This window comes from Vulpes lagopus, chromosome 11 (genome assembly GCF_018345385.1).
Source record: "Vulpes lagopus strain Blue_001 chromosome 11, ASM1834538v1, whole genome shotgun sequence".
In the NCBI taxonomy this organism is placed as follows: domain Eukaryota; kingdom Metazoa; phylum Chordata; class Mammalia; order Carnivora; family Canidae; genus Vulpes; species Vulpes lagopus.
In genome coordinates, this window is record NC_054834.1 from 90,417,445 (window position 1) to 90,438,211 (window position 20,767).

At 36.4% G+C, this 20,767-nt stretch overlaps 1 protein-coding gene across 1 annotated transcript in view; it reads right to left on the reverse strand.

Moving 5' to 3' along the window:
• Window positions 1–20,767, reverse strand: part of TTC21B (tetratricopeptide repeat domain 21B) — a 78,929-nt gene that overhangs the window by 44,723 nt on the left and 13,439 nt on the right. Inside the window, exons 6-14 of the mRNA XM_041722765.1 lie at window positions 20,605–20,762; window positions 15,220–15,304; window positions 13,541–13,639; window positions 11,672–11,864; window positions 10,920–11,017; window positions 10,401–10,601; window positions 6,593–6,722; window positions 3,101–3,258; window positions 1,404–1,628 (exon numbers count right to left, since the gene is read on the reverse strand). Of these exons, the coding sequence (XP_041578699.1) occupies window positions 1,404–1,628; window positions 3,101–3,258; window positions 6,593–6,722; window positions 10,401–10,601; window positions 10,920–11,017; window positions 11,672–11,864; window positions 13,541–13,639; window positions 15,220–15,304; window positions 20,605–20,762 (1,347 nt within the window). The remainder of the gene's footprint in view (window positions 1–1,403; window positions 1,629–3,100; window positions 3,259–6,592; window positions 6,723–10,400; window positions 10,602–10,919; window positions 11,018–11,671; window positions 11,865–13,540; window positions 13,640–15,219; window positions 15,305–20,604; window positions 20,763–20,767) is intronic.

Here is a 20,767-nt window from a genome sequence, read left to right on the forward strand (position 1 = left end):
AAACTCAGGCAGCCTGACCCCAGAGCCTAAACTCTCAGCCATGTTCACTACCGCCTCCTTGAAGGGATCCAGTCCACAATCATCCCCTGTACCCAATGGCTCTTCATTAAGTAGCAGTTTTTTCCTTAGGGCAGGATCTCATTTCTGTTATGCCTCAGCTCAATACATTACCTGATTTCCAAATCTGTACCTCAATGAATCTAAAATGTCACTTAAGATTCATCTCTAAGGGATCCCTGGGTGGCGCAGCGGTTTAGCGCCTGCCTTTGGCCCAGGGCGCGATCCTGGAGACCCGGGATCGAATCCCATGTCGGGCTCCCGGTGCATGGAGCCTGCTTCTCCCTCTGCCTGTGTCTCTGCCTCTCTCTCTCTCTCTCTCTCTCTCTCTGTGTGACTATCATAAATAAATAAAAAATTATTTAAAAAAAAAAAAAAAGATTCATCTCTAAGACATTCTGATTTCAGAAACGGTAACATGTGGGGAAAAAAGTGTATTTTAGAATCAGCTATCTATGGGAGAATTGGTTCTTCTTAAATATATATTTATGTTAATATATTAGTGAAATGGAAATTATTCAGAGATTTGGCAAGTATCTAGACACAGCCTTCTTAATTTCTACTAAAATATGAAAATAACTGATGAGCAACTGTTACAATCTAAGAAACAGATATGATGTGAAGTTCCTCATTACTACAAGGCTTTAACCCTTCGCTCAGAAGTGCATGCTTGCTTGCTTTCTATTTATTATTACATTATATTGCTATATTATATTATACTATTATATACATTATTTTAAGTATTTGATTATATGATCATCCTCTGAGTTTACCAAAGCTGCATTCATCGAGTGGTTCTTCTGTTCTCAACTGTTAGAATTTTAGGCTCGTATTATCACTGGATTCCAGGAGTACTTTGTGTGTGTGTGTGTGTGTGTGTGAGTGTGTGTGTGTGTGTGAGTGTGTATGTGTGTGTGTGTGTGTGTGTGTGTGTGTGTGTGTGAATCTTTTCAGGAGTCCACAGAATGATAACCACGTTATATTATTACCTTTTATGATAGCCAAGGTCATCAAATATTATATTACTTATATTACTATATACATTATATACATTATATTACATTAATATTTTATGGTACATATTAAGTTATATTCCTGTTCTTATATTATACATATACTACTATATTGCCTGGTAGCTAATGAAAGTACATGGATACCTAAGGTCATCCACGTGCAAATTATGTTTAACCTGCAGAAAGGGCATGATTTGGCACCAAGTGATAAATAAATTTTCTAAGCTTTACCAGTTGGGCAAGAAAATAATTTCAGCTTTTTCATCTCCCACTAACATACATACTTGTAAAACAAAGTTCAGAGCTGAACCACTGAATTAAAATCTGACTTACCTGTTCTCCATTTAAGCGGTGGACCTCTGCCAACTCAAGAAAGATTGATAAACGATGGTTTGCATCAACTTCGGTTTTTCTGTATTTTGATTTTGAAGAAGATCCAATTCTCCTCATTCCTGGTAAACTCATGGCCATATGCAGAGTTTTAATTGCTTCTGCTATTTCTCCCATTTTCTTTTGTGACTGAGCTTTTATCAAATGATATAAAGGGTATTCCCTCACCTGAATAAATAATATTCAGAAATACTTCCTTAGAGTACTTACAACACCAACACATAATTTACAATCCACCAAGCATTAGAATCCCTGAGGATAGCCTATACATGAGGTCTATTTCTGTCCTTTTATTAACTTTCTGATCATTCATTGTATTAAATCAGATTCAGGCAATCTGCCAATACCTAGCATCTTCCTGGATAACAGATAAGGTCATTAAGGGCTTTTACCATGATAGAAGGGAAAATACAAAAAAACTTGTAAAGCTACCAAATATATTCTAAGAAATTTAGTTTTCAGGAAAGGAATTTATCTGGGACTTCTAGTAGCAATAATATAGTCATTAGATTTCTAGAAATACATTTTTCCCTTTAATTTTTAATTTTAAGATTAAGATTGAAAATCTCAGAATAATTTAGCAAACATGGTTTTACCCTCTGATATTACTCTGAAATACTTAGTAATGAAGCTTCTGTCTTTATTTTGGCTATCAAGTGTATCAAGAAAAAAATATGAAAATGACAAAATGAACGAAGGAGTCAAAGGCAGGAGATAATCCAGAATGAGGTGATATGGTAGCCATGTAATGTCTAGGATGGCTACAATCATCCTTAAGGTCATGGCTGTAAGCCTTAGGTAGGCATTGCATTTTCTGGTGAGCTTCGTGTAAATTCTCATGCTTCTGTTCTCTCGGAGATTTAGATACACTGGGATGGGATACTGGCCCTGGGATTGCAAGTGCCACTAGTCTTGAGAACTACCGACCTAAGAAGCAGGCACTATCTTCTGCAAATCCTGAATTGACCAGTCCACAGAAGGGCCCTCAAATAGGGTTCAAGACCCTGTGAACCAAAGCAAAAGTTTGAGAAGCTCCTCCATGACTCTAGGTAGTTCAGGAAGCACCTGAACCTATGATTTTCCCTAATGATATGGGATGTAACACAGAATATCCTGCATAGAAATCTAATGTGTTTATATCCTCAAACCAAATATGAACTTTCAAAATGCTAGGTGCTCTTTGATGATGACTCTAAAAAGTTATTAGAACCCACAATCCAAGACAGAAACAAGCAATAAAACAGAGTTCTTACACGTAAAAATATTTGGCATAATGCTCTATACTTTACAATCATCTTTATATACATCCATTACCGCATTTAATGCCTACTATAACTGTAGGGTGTTATTATATGAATTTTATAGAGAAGAAAACAGGTTCTGGGGGGGGGAGGGAGAGAAGTGGGAAAACCAGACACTGACCCCCCAGGCCTTGTCTCCAAATCCATACTGCTTTTTAATTACACCACAGCTGCCCCCACTTTTTCTCCCACTGCTTGTGAATCCAAACTTTTTTCCATTAAAAATGCATTTATTAGCAAAACATTATAGGCAAAAATACAGAACAGCTGCATATGTAAATACTTGCTAAAGGTTCAAAAGGGTAATATGTCTTATCCATCTGAATGTGGAATACTTACCTTAAAATTATAGCTCAAACAAAGTTCAAGTGACTGAGAACACAATTTGAATTTTTCCTGAGACAAATAAACCTGAGCTATCAGGAGATGAGCATCTGCATAAGAAGGACTGTGTTCTAGGCAATGCTGCAGGTTATTGTAAGCTGCTTCAATGTCACCTAACAAGAGAAACAAAGCATTATAATTCATATGGTTGAAAGATTAGAGATGTGAGAGAGAAGAGGGACATGAGTAGTTTATATAGTTCCAGTGTTTAAACCTAAAGTCCTCCATTCATAAGGCAGTGGCGTAACCCCTACCTGCCCCAAGTAGCCTCTTTCCGGTCTTCATGAAAAGAATATACCTGTAAGTCAGACCAGTCATAAGGGAAAGCTGTGAAAGGATCAATCACCATCACTACTGAGAGGACTATAAATATAAATATTATATTTATATATAAATGTCATATTTATATATAAATATATTATAAAGGACTATAAATGTACCTTTATTTTCCCGATCAAAAACCTTTTTACTTACAAATTCATTACAGTAAGTTTTGTGAAACACAGACATTTAAGTGGCTAGAGTTCTGTACTATCATTTATATTAACAAAGAGGACATAGTCTTATAATCATCCTTGGCCAGAAATTTTACCATTGTATAAAAAATAACCAAAGAAGCATAAGGATATATTCCAGACATTCAGAAATATGAGCTATTGACTTAATATGCCTTTAAATGCCAACTGTAATAGCCCATGTTTTGGACACACGTCATCTGTACATCTGGGAGTCGTAGGTGGAAGAAATGATAAAAAGTAAAGTGACAGGAATGGTGAATCTGTTCAGCTCGGGCTGGGAGATGGGGTAGAAAGAGGCTCTGCAGAGAAAGAAGAGCATAAACTCTAGGTCCTAGAAGAACTTCCTAGTGATGTAACCCACAGCAATCTGCCTAAAACCATCTCAGACTGGCGTTAAGTAGACATAGAGCCCAGCTCCCCATTCAACCTTGCTAGAAGCATTGGGGAGGAACAGACCCTAAATTACTCTCTGTTCCATTACATTCCTCAATCTCACCTGATATTTCAATAGACCAAACAAGGTTTACAGTTAGGGCTTCCAGTTCTCAAAGGCCCAACCAACCAATGACGGAGTCCATTTAAACAGAAAACAGTTGTCTGAGACAGAGGATTAATAAATAAGTAATGGGCTGAGGCTGCATAATACTTATTAAACAGAGTATCAAAATTTGCCAATCAACTATCAACATATTAAATAATATTGGATTCTTTTTAGTCATGATAACAATCTAACACTCAAGAACTGAACAGGCGGAAAAGGAAACAGGAAGGTTAAGTGTAATAAATTGGTGTGCAAATTATCACCCCCATGTTCTTTTATGAGGAAGAGGATTAAGGAGATAACCTGAAGGTTACTGCTAAGGGGGAAGTACAGAGGAAAAGAATCAGAGTTTACAAATAGGAGACTGAAGAATATGAAGACTGTATGAATAATTGAGATCAGAATGTTTGTTTCTTTTAAGGGTGATGGAGGGGGAAAGATGTGTGGTTAGTATTTAGAAGGTCACTAAATACTTAAAAGTGAGAAATGGGTAATCACTGTTGTAGAAAATACCCATATAAACAACACATCAACATCACATTTTTATCTAAGAGTAGCCCAATTTCCCTTAAGAGAAAAATGAAAGAACATTTCTGTCCTGCATGTATGTCTTTGTTACGGCCCTACGTAACGCAGAATTTGGCTGGCCTTTGTCCCAGGTTCCTAGGAGAATTTCCTGAGTGAGAGGAGTATCTTTGCCGTTTGAGGTTGGCTCTGATCATTTATGTAAGTGAAAAGATGAATGATAAGCCCTAGATAGCTTATGTTAAGAATGTGACTCAATGGGGACTAGCCATGCCAGAAAGACCAACCATGTAGAGTGTTGGGGCCTGAACCACATGCTATCTACCTGAACTGGGGAGCAGGACCCTGGGGATCAATCATGTGCCCTATGATTCAATCCATGCCTATATACTGAATCTCTAATAAAAACTCTAAGCCTGGGGTGAGCTTCCCTGGTTGTTAATGCTCTCTATGTACTGTCATATACAGTTGTGTCGGAGAGTTGATGTGTACTGACTCTACAGACAGCTTCACATTTGGGACCCTCCTAGGGCTTCGCCCTGTGCATCTGTCCCTTTTGCTGGTTTGGATTAATATCCTTCTGCTATACTACAACTCTAATTGTAAATAGTGATTTCTTGAGTTCTAGGAGTCATTCTAGTGACTTTGAATGTGAGGGGTCATAGAAACCCCAAATTTGTAGTCAGCTAGTCAGAAGTTCATATGGCCTTGGCAACCCCAGAACTTGTGGCTCCTGTCTGTGCCCTTAGCCTATGAACTCTGGTCCAACTCCAGGTATTTCTGGGTTGGAAGTCATTGCAATTGCCATCTTATCAGGATACTGCTATTCGGACATATGCCAGCACTATTTCAAATGAATCAATGCTGCTGTTTTTAAAAATGGGGTCAACATACAAGACTTTCATTTCCAGAGACTTTGGAAATTAAGAATTAACTATATTGAGACTGATTTTTATCAATTTTCAAAATAAAAGATGTCCAATAGATTAATCACAGAACTCAAAGTCCCAGTTTAATTACCTAGTAGATAATACCATTTCAACTGAGAGGAAAGTAGAAATATCACGTGGCTCAACAGAACCTAACCAGAAGAAGGTAGTATAGAGCCATTTTACAACTAGAGGTTTTTTACTGATACAAGATTTTAAGATCATCTAGGTTTTTTTCTAACAGTTAAAATCGAGGTCCAAAAACTTAGCAAAGCCAATCTTTTAATTCTCTCCATTACATATAAGAAATAGTTGTTTAGGATGATACTTTATTTTTTTTGGATGATACTTTTAAGTTGGTTTCTACCCTTTACGATTTTACACACTTAATTTACTTTGTGTGGCATTCATCTAGAAAAGGTACGTAAATATAAGCCCCAAAGGTTGGTCTATTATGTAACAGTCACACGCATGTTTGTGTCCTAAAAGACTAAGGTTATATATCTGGAATTAATTTTTTAGCTATACATAATCACAGAAACTAGACAGGAATTAATCAATACATTTCACAAAGACCCAAAACCTGGTAAAACTTTGCATCTGGCTATGCCAATGAGTTACTAACTATAGACTAAAGACTGTAAATTCTCATTGTCATCTAAGTATCACCTGACAGACTTTTTTGTGAGTGGTACAACGGCATTTCCCCAGCAATTCACTCAAACAACAAAAGTTTATAGTAATTTTTAAAGAATTAAATAGAAAAGATTATTATGCACTTTTATTTTGGATTAAAATGATTTATTTGTCCACAAGTAAAATGCATTTCATGGGACTTTTGTCCATATATGTGGAGTACTTAAGTTTATTTACCCCTGTTTTTGTCAACATCAGAATAAAAAGGTTTTTTTTAAGTTTTTAAGGTATATCCTACCTGACAAATATTTCACTTTTGCTATTAGGAAGACAGCTTGCTGAAGACCTGGTACAGTTCTTACTATAGTCTCCAGGACTGAGGTACAACGTCGGAGAAGTGGAGAAAGAGGTTGCCCAGGACTTGCAGGCTAAACAAAACAAAATAGCATATCATTTTATGTGTTTATTGTAGTATTGACTTAAGAGTGAACACACGTATTAAATTTTAGTATAACTGGCAAAACTAGGTATTTTTCCAGAATTTCTGTTATTCCTTTTTGCACAGTATCTTTATTATAATGTAACTAATACTATGTTATCTCCCTGGGATCTATGAACAGATCATGTAAATAATGGCTTCTATTCAACAAAATAGTCATGAAATTATTACACAATTACTGATTTGATTAACACAAAAGGAGCATGTTTGTTCATTGTGAAGGAAACATATTCAAAGTAAAGATAATTGAGAAGTAGAATTTCTTGCTGGAATTGAGAGCCAAGGCAATGTGAATTCTAAGTGTAGACCTGCCTTGTGATTTATTCAGTTCAGTGACTTACATCACCCCGTGGAGTACTATAAAATTAGTTTCTAGAAAATTCTTTTCTTTCCCCCTAGTAGAAATCAGAAGGTAGATTTCTGTAGTACACGTCATACGTGCTTTACTGAGTATCTCATACCTGCACACTCTCTGCTTTTCTGCCAGGCATGCTGAAGGCCCACAAAAGTTTTTTTTTTCTTTCTCTTTTTATTAATACGCAGTGAATATGATAACTGAATCAGTATTAGGACATTTATTGTTTTAGTGGCTGTCTACCCAACCAAGCTGTACCCAATGGATACAAACTCACAAGCTAAGAATGTGATCTTAAAGTTTAAGTGTCAAATCCTCCTTCTCCTGGCTTTGCCCTACCAATACTGAGTCCCTTATCTGTAAAGCAATCTTCCCCATTGTCCTCCTGCACCCCACAAATACAAATTGTTATCTAGAGTATGGTCTCTTACTGACAATCTCTCTATAACGCGATGTTGTTTCTGACAAGAAAGTGCCTCATCTCTTCACTACATTGAAGCACGAAAAAATGCACGCTCAAAAGGAATTTCAATGGTGCCTAGAACACCTCAACTTCTTTAAATTTCCACAGCACTTTTAATCTATGTAATAAAATTGAGCATTGTATAATATCTTATATAACTCCATAGTAGTTTCACAGTTTGTTCTGCTTTTTACAGGGCTAGGATCTTTAATGTGCCTTGAAGATTGGAATTTTACACGTTTTCACACAGTAATGAGTACAGAGTAAATTCTTTATTTTTTCAGTGTACTTGAAAATAGTGAAAGTATAGGTGATAGTGAGGTTAAGGTTCTTTGCCATCTGCTAAGAATTACTTATTGAAAAATATATTATTTTATTAGAGAACCATCATCATTTTTACTGTAAACACTTTCAGGGGGGTTGATTGTGGACAATCCCTAAGCTAATAGCTGTTTGATTTAAAAAAAAAAAAAAAATATATATATATATATATATATAAAAGGGGCAAGGAACAGAGCTGGACAGACAAGTCTGTCTTTCCAATATTTCCCCATGAAAATGACATGATAAATGCTAATTAGATGTCATCATGCTGACAAAGGTTATATTGTAGGAACACAGAATGTTTTGGACTAGGGACACAATTGGCACTTAACACATTATTTCTTGCTCCACCTACAATTAATCTTTAGCATAGCTGCCAGGGAAATCCTTTTAAATTGCTGAGTCAGATCATGCTAGAAATCAAATTGAGGCCAGGGGACCGACAGCAACAACCTCTAAAGCCCTACGTGGTCTGCTGTCCTCTGCTGTGACCTCCTCCTCACTCCATCCCGGTCACATTAGTCTCCATGTGTCCCTTTGGGCCGCTGTGCAACAGAAACATCTGTGCCTGAAACAATCTACACCATATTTCTACCTGAACTCTTCAGGTTTTTTTTCACCTTTAAGCATCTCAATGAGGCCTAGCCAGACCATCTTACCTAAAATTACCAACCTCCGACCCATTCTGTTATTTTCCATTATATAATTGACTTGATTATATTATCTGTCTGCTCCTACTAGATATATATGCTTCAAGAGGGCAAAGGCTGTGGTTTACTCCTACACAACCACCTCCCCAGCTCCAGGCAGAGGCTTGGGTACTCTACAAGCATTTGTTGAGTGAATTCTGAAGGCTGCACCAATAGTGAAAAATGAATTCCAACTCTAAGCAGCTGAAAACAGATCATAACAGGGGAGCCTGGGATCAATCTTAGGTGTTATTCCAGAAGGGTTAATTTATTTTTCTTTCTTTTCAAGTATTTATTTAAATTCTAGCTAGTTAACATACTGTACAATAGGGTTTCAGGAACAGGATTTAGTGGTTCATCACTTACATGTAACACCCAATGCTCATCACAAGTGCCCTCCTTAATCCCCATCACCCATTTAGCCCATCCCCTGCCCATCTCCCTTCAGCAACCCCTCCATCTGTTCTCTATTCTTAAGAAGGGTTAATTTAAAACAGAAGATGAAAGTCTGGAAAAGGACATGGTGCTCAAAAAAGCAACATGGCTTCCCTAAAGAAAGGCCATTATCCTCATCCTTGTTAACACCTTTATGGAAGCTGTAAATCAGGGAAAATGCTAAGAAGACTATACTTTTAACAATGAAGTATTTGATACTACCGTTATGATATTCCTGTGCCGAACTGTGAGCTGAGTATAGTAATGTTAAGGCGTCTGCTCACTGTCTGTAATAAGAGTGCTAACGATCTACATAAATTTCAACTGAAGTCTCTGATAGTAGAATAAAAGGATCCATTCTCAGTTCTACTCAGAGGTAGATAAGGCAGATGGCAGATGACAATAAACATCATATAAATAGATGATAATCAGGATCTAAAAGAATATGGTAACCTGGAGTTACAAGATGAATCTGAGGAGATAAAATTTCATAGGGATAAATATACAGTCTACATGCGGGTCCTAAATTGTATGAATAATAGACCTAGGACTTACATTAACTATTAATTCAACAGGGGTCGATAATGATTCACAGAAAAAAGCTAGGGAAACATCCAGAATCAGGGAGGCAGAGGATCTGCCAAGGTCAAACCTGTATACGCAACAGCGCGTGAGCTGAGAGTTGACTAACAAAATGAAGGCTACCCTCAGGCTCACGACCAGGGTTCTAATTATGTCACATAAAAAATAAATAGCTAAAAGCCTGGAATTGTTTGGGGGGAACATGAAAACTAATTTCTAAAATCCAAAGGTCTGTTTTATGAATGAGGAATAATTCTTGCTTTGGCGAAGTAACAACTTGCTCTGTGCCACCTCGGAGAGCAGGACTACCAGGAAAAGGGTGAAATTTTTTTAAAAGACAAAGTTGAGTCTGGCAACATAGGAACTACAGTGTAACAGTCATAGTCATACAGTAAGAACTACATTTTTGAGTGTACTCAGAGGCTGGATGGGCATTTGACGTGGATGTTATGCAGCATATTCAAGTATCACAAGCACATTTGAATTAAAAGACTTCTAATATTTTTTCTGAACTTAGGATTTTAAGATTTTATGAACTACGTGTGAATATTTGTAAACAAATACATTTATTATTTGATAGGAGTCATTGGTATAAACATTCTGATTTTAAAACTATTTCAACTAATATAGATACCAATACTGCCACTGTCAAATGCTGATACAATCTAACATGTGAAAGACAATTTATTAGCATGTTTTAAAAGATACCATGTAAATGATGTTGTAAATATTTTCACTGAAAAGAAGTCCCAGAATTACCTGCATTGGACAGAAATTCAGATATTCTGTAATAATTTCCAGCAAGAAATCAGGATTTAAGCTCTCAAAATACTGTATGCCAAGTGGTAAATCTTCTAGCTGTGAAAAATGAGTGTCCAGAACATCGTTTAGCAAATTAATAACTTCTTCTCGAGGTTTATTTTTCTTCATTGCAAGAATCGCACGTAAATAGGTTAATTCCTAGAAATTAAGTAGTTGTCATTAATTATCCCATTCAGTTGCAAAGCCGTTTATTTCTACTTATATTTCAAACGTATATGAAGTGCTATTTATGTGTAATATTTGTTCAAATTCAAGTATTAGCTTGGACAAACTTTTAGAATCTTACACGAGAATATTTAAAGTCTAATTGTGCATGGAGGTAAGTTAGTAAATGCAATTATATATTAAAATTTGTATATATTAGTCTTTAAATCCATTACTAGTACTAAAATTTAAAATCTCTTATTTTATAAGCAGTAGCTAGGATCTACCATCTGATAAAATAAAATACTGTACCGGAGATTTTCCAATAGACTGCTGAATTTCACTAAGGAACTCTAGCTGCTGATCTGCGTCCTGTAACTGTCCTTCTATTAATTGACATCGGATAAACCCTAAAAGCAAACAGGACAAAAATAGTCAAAGTCCACATCAATTCAGCCTTGTACATAAACATTAATAAAACACATTTCCCCCATAATATATTAAAGTATTAATACATTATCATAAACTATAATACATTAAAGTAGTACTACCTCAGATTTCTAAAAAAGGAAAAAGAAGAAATGAAAAGAAAATGGGTAGCTTTGTACCCAAATTAAAATCAGGTAGTAAGAAATTCAGAATTTATAGGAACTATCACATAAAAATATATTCTCTCAAGATATTATTTAAGAAATAAGACTTTAGTTTTAAAGATCTGTGGGGGGCAGCCTGGGTGGCTCAGTGGTTTAGTGCCTGCCTTCAGCCCAGGGCCTGACCCTGGAGACCCGGGATTGATTCCCACGTCGGGCTCCCTGCATGGAGCCTGCTTCTCCCTCTGCCTCTGTCTCTGCCTCTATCTCTCTGTCTCCTCTCTGTGTATTCTCACGAATATATAAAATCTTAAAAAAAAAAAAAAAAAGATCTGTGGGTTTTTTTTTTCTATTGTGGATAATGAAGGACATTTTAATTTTAGAAATCCACGACATATATCTTTTTAACAGCAGGTATTAAAAGGAATTGTTACTTGCACCTATCTGAAGAACATTTATAAACAGCTGTCATACCAGTTAGCGCAGGAATATTAGTTTCATCAAGTGTTAGGGCCGTCTTATACCACTTCAGTGCCTCTTTAACTTTTCCTTGTAAAATCATTTGATATCCAAGTTCTGTAGCAAATTCTGATTGCTGAGGGGTTAAACTAAAAGCTCTTTCCAGTAATGTCTGAATTTTTTGAAGAATGAGTTGACTTCGCCCACACTAAAAAGAAAAAAGAAGTTTTAGACTAGAAAGTCAAACATTTCTACTCAGGTAGGAGGATTATTTTTTCCTAGAATTATTTGTATTTCATAGAAATAGACTTAAAATTATTTAATAATAAAAACCTAAAACTTCTCTATTTACTATCTAGACAGTACATACAGCAAGAAAGTTTATATCCCATCAGAATGAAAGTCCTAATGAGCAGTGCTTTTAAACAATAGCTTTTTGAAAAGTATACTCTAATGATGTTGCTGCACAAGTATATTTTTTAGAACTGTCTCATGATTGTTTTACAAATTAGACAAGAAAATTGTTACTTTAAGTTTATATACATGTGTGTGTGTTTATATATTTTTACACATATAAATCTATATCTATATCTATATCTAAAACTATCTATCTATAACTCTAATCAAAATACAGGACAAGGATTTGTTTTCCCCCTAAGGAGAAGATACGCCACCAGGGAAAATATTTTAAAAGATCACATGTTAGAATTTTTGTGAAAAAAGCTTCAAATATGTTTCCAGAAATGGCAACTCTGCTAAAGGAAGTATGCAATGTCCTAACATAATAACTTTTAAGACTAAAATACTAGGGCAGCCCCAGTGGCTCAGTGGTTTAGCACTGCCTTGGGCCCGGGACGTGACCCTGGAGATCCGGGATCGGGTCCCAAGTCGGGCTCCCTGCATGGAGCCTGCTTCTCCCTCTGCCTGTCTCTCTCTCTCTCTCTCTCTCTTTCTCTGTTTCTTTCATGAATAAATTAAGACTTTAAAAAAATTTAAACAATAAAAAAATAAAGATCCTTCTTTCAATTATATATTTAGTATTTTACCTACTTGTGTGTACTGCTTTCCTTATTTTTTTCCTAGTTTAATTAAGAACTTTCCAAACCTCTCATTCCTTGTATTGGTTTTGAAAGTCTCCTATTCCATTCCTGATTATCTTCTTATTGGATGTTGTAATAAAAACGTTTCTTTACTATTGTATATTTTTTAAAGGAACAAGATCCCAACCATTTGCCCCACCAAAATTGTCTGTTATCCATGTTAAAACTTCTTTTCAAATACAATTGGCCCTTGAATAATGCAGGGTAGGGTGCTATCACCCACATACCACCTCTTCCCTCACTGTTGAAAATCTGCATGCCCAAACACTTAATAGCCTACCACTAACCATACCTTCCTGATAACATAAACAGTCTACTAACACATATTTTGTATATTATATATTCTTACGATAAAGTTAGAGAAAAGAAAATCATATGAAAAATACATTTACAGTACTGTACTGTCTTGACTGAAAACACCTGCATTCAGTGGATTCACACAGTTCAAACCTGTGCTGTTCAAGGGTTGACTGTAGTTTCAAAAAACAAAACAAAGAATAATCCTAGTTATAAATCCTATGCTCTGAATAAAATAAATGACTTTCCATTTTCTTTGGAATTTCCCATTTCCCTATTCTTAAAGGCTCAACAAGCCTCCATGATGCCTTCTTGTGGTTGAAAATCATATCTCCTCTGAACTGACTTTTTAAGGAGTGTATCACACACTTATATATGTATGATATTTTCATTCTGGGCCAAAGGCTCTTTGATACCTCAACCTTTGTGACTTATTTTATATTCCCAGCCACAGATAACAGAGCTGTTCCATATCAGGCGTTCTTACAGTTCTGCTGAAGGCTAATGTGATCTTATAAAAAAGTTGACCATTCTGTGGTTCCATGGCATCCAATGCACTTTGTAAGTTTTCCAGCTTGGTGGCAGCCTAAAACAAAAGTATCAGGATAATTTTAAAACAAACTACGAAAAAATGAATATGTGACATATACACTAATAAATGTTAATATTAAAAAATCTTTGCTTTTATAAATTCCCTCTTGTCCAGTGAAATCTTCTATGCTGCGAAATGTATTAAAAGTTCTTTTAAAAAGTTCAAGAATTATAAATAAGGAATTGAATTTTAAAATGTGTCTTTTACCATTTGCTTTGACGTGGATGGACCTGGAGGGTATTATGCTGAGTGAAATAAGTCAATCGGAAAAGGACAAACATTATATGGTCTCATTCATTTGGGAAATATAAAAATTAGTGAAAGAGAATAAAGGGAAAGGAGAGAAAATGAGTGAAAATATCAGTGAGGGTGACAAAACATGAGAGACACCTAACTCTGGGAAATGAACAAGGGATAGTGGAAGGGGAGGTGGGCGGGGGGGCTGGGGTGACTGGGTGATGGGCACTGAGAGGAGCATGAGCACTGGGTGTTATTCTATATGTTGGCAAATTGAACTCCAATAAAAAAATTTTAAATAAAATAAAATAAAATAAAATAAAATGTGTCTTTTAGGGGTCCCTGGCTTGCTTAGTCAGAAGAGCATGCAACTCTTGGTCTCAGGGTCATGAGTTCCCACTTTGGGTAGAGAAATTACTTAAATAAATAAAACTTAAAAAAAATAAAATAAAATAACCCTATGTGTTTTTAAAATATTTGTTATTGAATGGAAACCTTTGGGTAAGCAAAGATATCCATAATGCTCAATTAACTATATATGCCAAGATCCCTCTTCAATAATTACTTCATGACACACATGAGATATCCACAACAACATATAAACATTGGTATTATATGAGATCAGATTTTGGATTAACTATATAGTCTGGCTTATATTAAAATATTCTCTAGAACAGAAAAATCATTATGACACTGTAAGTAATTTTAATGCCTAGAAAATTTACTGAAGAGTTGCCCCTGGTAAAATTCCTCTAGTATTTACTGAAGAACTTCTTAGTTAGTTGCTGTCACAACTAACAATTTAACCAGACTAAACACAATTCAAATCTACTACTTGTTATACTACTATTTTGTGACACTGTTTGCTTCAGACTGGGTTTTGGCATTCCATAATGCAGTACATAATCACTACTAGAAAAATGTGTATCTTATTATAAGGTCCAGTGGGATGTCATCCTAAGCCCATTTAAATGATGCAAACTCAGTTAAACTGTAAAAATACTATGAATTATATTTTGCATACACATTCTTTCATACCTAGCATTACCAGTTACATTAATCATGTAGATTACTGGATGTGAGTTTTAATGTAGAAAACCACTTATGTTTTAATGATTTAAGGAATTTTCAAGGTATTTTAACTATTCCATTATTTTGCTTTATTAGTTGATTTAAGAAGCTCATCAATATGTTCAAGTGTATTTCTAGGAATCAAGTAAAACTTACCATGGCACACACTCTGAAAGAGCTCTTCAAGGTTCTAATGTATGTGCAGATGTGGGTGTAACTACATATTTTTTTAATACAGGAAACTTAAATAGTACAATACAACTTACCTTCTCTATATCCCCCTCCCTGCACAAATAGTAAAGAGCCAGGATTCTTAGCGCTTCCACATTTTGATTATCTTGAAGCATTAACCTGCAGAAATAACGTTTCGCTTAATGTTGAAATAGCTTAATGTGCTTTCTTTCTTTGAGGGTTTGAAGAGTCAGTTTTCTGGTCTGACTATTCCACTGTCTAAATAGTAATTTTAATTAGTAAAATAATATATCCTTTATTAAAATTACCAACCTCATTATTTAAGCTAAAAAATACCTCTGAATCTGAATCTTTAATAATATTAGTTTAAAGAAGATATGAATAGATTGTATCAGTCTCTTTAGATTGTATCAGTTTCTTTAAATCCTTTGGCGATCCTAAATAAAGTATTAGTTTACCATATAAAACAGTATATTAGAGAATAATTTGGGAGCACCTGGATGGCTTAGTTGGTTAAGTGTCTGTCTTCAGCTCAGGTCATGACCCCAGGGTCCTTGAATGGAGCCCCACGTCAGGGACCCTGCTCAGTGGGGAGTCTGCTTCTCCCTCTCCCTTCATGTTCATGTTCACTCATGTTCGCTCACTCGTGTACTCTCTCTCTCAAATAAATAAAATAATGAAAAAAGAAGAATTTGGGGCACCTGGATAGCTCAGTTAAGCATTCTACTCTTGATTTCGGCTCAGGTCATAATCTCATTGTTGTGAGATGGAGCCCCACATCAGGCTCCGTGTGGGATGTGGAGCCTGCTTAAGACTCTCTCTCTTCCTCCTTCCACCACCCTCTCCTTCTCACAAAAAAGAATTCACCTTGACCAGGAAGATTTATTACAAGAATTTCAGGAATGAAAAGATGGGTTAAACATTTAAAAATCTGTTAATGTAGTTCACAACCTGAAAACAGATTTCTACGTGATAAAAACACATCAGAAAATATTATGGAAAAATACCTTATTAGTAATAGGAACAGCTCCCCTTCCCCCAAAAAGATACAAACTTAGTAAAAAAAAAAAAATATGCAAACGCTATACAAATTCCTAAACTTTACGCAAAAACATTTAAAAAAGAAACTGAACAAATGGGGTAACTAACACACTTAGGTTTTCTTATCATGAATGGTGTGGTACACTGAATTATTAGCTTTAATTTTCCCACTTTCCATTAATACATGCTTTCTGCCATGAAAGTGAGCCACTGCTCCTATGAATGCTGACATGTACTTTACTGCTTCTTGGCTGTGGCCCTGGACATCTTCCTTATATTGATCAATGGAATGTAAGTAGGAGTGGCAGTGTGCCACACCAGTTTCAGAGGCACTGAATATTTCTGGCTGTCCCTTACATCTCTGCTATCACCATGAGCAGAGCTTCCTCTGGGTAGCTGGTGCTCTCTGGCTTGCGCCCAGAGAAGAACACCCTCAGAGCTGACCAGAGACCAAACTGCAATGAGGTGCCATCCCCACCCAGCTGGATCTAAAATTTGAAGCAGAACACCAGGCAAGCCTGTGGAGGTCAGAGGATCCCCACCAAAATGAGAAATGAGTGCTTACCATCATATGCCCTGAGATCTGTAGCTGTTTGCTATGCCTCAATAGCTGCCACATGATAATACTCATTTTTGGTTAAAATTTTTTTTCCCTAAATAATCTATAGATTTAATGCAATTCAAACCAAAATCATAAGGTTTCTATTTTTTTAACTTGATTAGTTAATCAATTGCAAAAGAGCCAAGAAAACTATCAAAAAATAAACATGATAGAGACCTTTCCCTAAAAAATGCAAAAATCCATTTGAAATATAAGAAAGAATTGACCCAGTTAAGAAAAAAAAAAAAAAAAAAAGGACCAGTCACTATACAGGGGGCAAAATAGCTTTTAGGATTAAAAAGATGCTCAATCTCCATCTGCCTTTGGCTCAGGGCGTGATCCCGGAGTCCCAGGATCAAGTTCCGAATCAAGTTCCCTGCATGGAGCCTGCTTTTCCCTCTGCCTGTGTCTCTCACAGAGAGACATGGATTTGTATGACATGGATTTAACTTGTGTGTTAAATCTTAAAAAATCTTAAAAATCTTAAAAAATCTTAAAAAAAAAAAAAAGAAAGATGCTCAATCTCAACATAATCAGAGAAATGAAAATAAAAATAAGGTTTTATTTTACCAGATTCTACTACTACTATTCTATCAAAATTGTTAAAAACAAAAACAGAAAACCACACCAATAATAGCCAGAATTGATAAGGACGAGGGAGGGGGCATTCCACAGGCTACTGATAGGAGTACAAATTAGTATAACTTCTTAGGAGAACAACTTGGTAGTGTCTTCCAAAGTTTCAAATGCATTCCTGAGGTTGAGATTGCAAACTGTCTCCTCAAATCTACTATCTCCCCATTGGCTCGAGCACACAGCTGGCCTACATTTTCCTGCCACCTTTGGAATTAGATGCGGCCCGCAGGAGACAAAGCTACGCCTGCCATGCCTGGGCCTGGGCTTTTAAGAAAAATAGAATGAACCCTCCACACTCTCTTTCCCTTTGCACCAGCTGGATACCAATGGTATGAGGTTTTAGGATGAGAAGAATCACACACAGAAAGGGACCAGGTCCTTCAATGACAGTGTGGAGGACGGCTGCTTCATTGAGATTTACGTCCACTCAAAATAGTTACATATAACAAGAAAAAAAAAATTATGTATTTAGACCTGTTCTTTATAGGATCTTAGCCCACCCTAACAAATATGATTCCCTTTAAAGCATTTGGGAAGCAATCTTCCAGAAATACACCCTATATGTGCATGGGGTGTGTGTGTGTGTGTATAGGCCTAAATGTCTACCAATGGGAAAAAATCAACTATCTGTATGTTTATTTTATAGATATTTTTATTGTTAAAAATAATTATGTATATCTGTGTGAATGGATATAAAAGAATATCCACAAAACACTAAAGAAAAATCAAGTTTAGGGGCACCTGAGTGGTGCAGTTGGCTAAGTGTCCAACTCTCAGTTTCAGCTCAGGTAGTGATCTCAGAATTGTAAGACTGAGTCCCACATTGGCTCCACACTCAGCACTGAATCGACTTGAGTTTCTTTCTCCCTCTACCTCTTCCCCACCCCTTGTGAACTCTCTCTCTCTCTAAAACAAATCTTTAAAGAAAAAGAAAAATCAAGTCTAAAAACTATATAACAAGTCTATTTTTTTACACACATCCCTCAAAATATATTTCTTATATATTATATTGATACCCCTCCTAACCCCTTCACTCACACAGTGCCCAGAAAAGAAATCTAGAAAAATCTAAACATCAAAGAGTTACCAATGCCCAAATTGTGGCCTCCAAATATCATTTCCCACTAAAAGGGATTAGATTGCATTCCACAATGGCTAATACTTGTTTGGGGCAGTAAATATCCAAATTGACCCAGGTATATCTTGCTATCCACCAAATAGCAAGGAAACTATGAAAGACTACTAGGATCATATGAAAAGAACCTAAGAACTAATTTTAAGAGGCTACTAACAGCCAAAGATGAAACAATTTGAGCATCTAAAATAACCGAAATGTTTAGAAACACACAAGTTAAATCCATGTCATACAAACAAATCCAAGCTACTAATCAGTCACCATTGCAGGATGCCACAGAATTTAAAAAAAAATTTTTTTTTTGTTTTTTGAAACCCAGAAATAAAAGACTCAAGCATTCATTTAATTTTTCTTATATGAACCATAACACCAAATAACCAACCAGATTAGAAGGTTTTTTTTTTAATAGTATTCCAGCTAAGAAATGAAGAAAGAATAACATAACCCTATTATAATTCTAAAGCACCTATGTAGTTAGCACAAATTTCTGCTAATGAGGTGCCTGGGTGGCTCAGTCAGTTAAGTGTCCGACTCTTGATTTTGGCTTAGGTGAGGGTCTTGGGACTGTTGAGCTCAAGCCCCACAGTAGGTGTGGAGCCTGCTTGGGATTCTTTTTTTTTTTTTTTTAATTTTTATTTATTTATGATAGTCACACACACAGAGAGAGAGAGAGAGAGAGAGAGAGAGAGGCAGAGACACAGGCAGAGGGAGAAGCAGGCTCCATGCACTGGGAGCCCAACGTGGGATTCGATCCCGGGTCCCCAGGATTGCGCCCTGGGCCAAAGGCAGGCACCAAACCGCTGCGCCACCCAGGGATCCCAGCCTGCTTGGGATTCTTCTTCTACCTCTGCTCCTCCCCGCACTACCTCTCTTTAAAAAAAAAAAAAAAATCTACTAATACCACAAAAAGACAAGGAAAGATTATGTCCCTTTGATGAAAGAACACATCACCACTTACAAAGTAACTGCAAAAAAAAAAAAAAAAAATTGAACATGTACCTAACCAAGTCTTTCTTTTTTTTTTTTTTTTTTTAAATTTTTATTTATTTATGATAGGAACACAGTGAGAGAGAGAGAGAGGCAGAGACACAGGCAGAGGGAAAAGCAGGCTCCATGCACCGGGAGCCTGACGTGGGATTCGATCCCGGATCTCCAGGATCGCGCCCTGGGCCAAAGGCAGGCGCCAAACCGCTGCGCCACCCAGGGATCCCCTAACCAAGTCTTTATATCCAGTACCAATTTATAGGAACTTCAGAGGATAAGCAACAAGTTATATAGTATGTGGCATGTAATCAATAGAATTCTTACAGAAAACCGACAGGATAAAAGGCTGGTTTCTTAAACAACAACAGCAACAAAAAGGTGGAGAAGTGAGAGGGCAAGTGGAGAGAGAAAGAAGGAAAAGGAGGAGGGGCAGGAGAAAAGGATTCCTCCAATGACTTCACACTTCAGAAGAAAAATCCAGATCCTTAAGGTAACCAAGACCCTGCACATGCTGGCTCCCCTGTCCACCTTCTGCTGACTTCGCTGCCCAGCCGTTTTATCCCCTCCCACTCCTTAAAAATATGACCCAAACTATTGCCTCTAGGTCTTTGCACTTGGTTTCCCTTCTTTCTGCAAAGTCTTCCCCCAGATATCTGCATGGCTTGTTCCCTTAGTTCAACTGTCATCCCATAAAACTGAATCCCTCTTCCCACTCCCTATCTCAATTTCCAGCTTTCTCTTTTCTCCACAGCACTCAGAGCTCTCTAACATACTACATAACCTCTTATTTGTTCTGCTTATTATATGGTTCCTCTCATTTGAATATCAGCTTCCCAAGGGCAGGGATATTTGCATAAGAGTGTCTTAGAACAGCTCTTCAGATATTTATGTAAATCAATAAATTCAGTTTTTAAAAACAATGCAGTGTTAAGGTCTTCTTCAATTCTCTATTGTTTGAAAAAATCAAACTTCAAATATGATAAAAAAATACACACAGATTTTTTTTTAATGGAAATTATATAACCACATCCAAGGTATTTGTATTATCTTTTTTTACTTAACCTCTGTGCTGTTTCAACAGTCTGGTCCCAATCCTGTAAGGCGAGTTGTAGTTTCATTTTCTTTACAAAAGCTGGAAGGAAACTTGGAAAGTTCACTATTATCTGGTTCACAGCCTCCAGAGCACTGGAATAATTCTGGTGCATCTCAAGGCATTGTGCCTAAT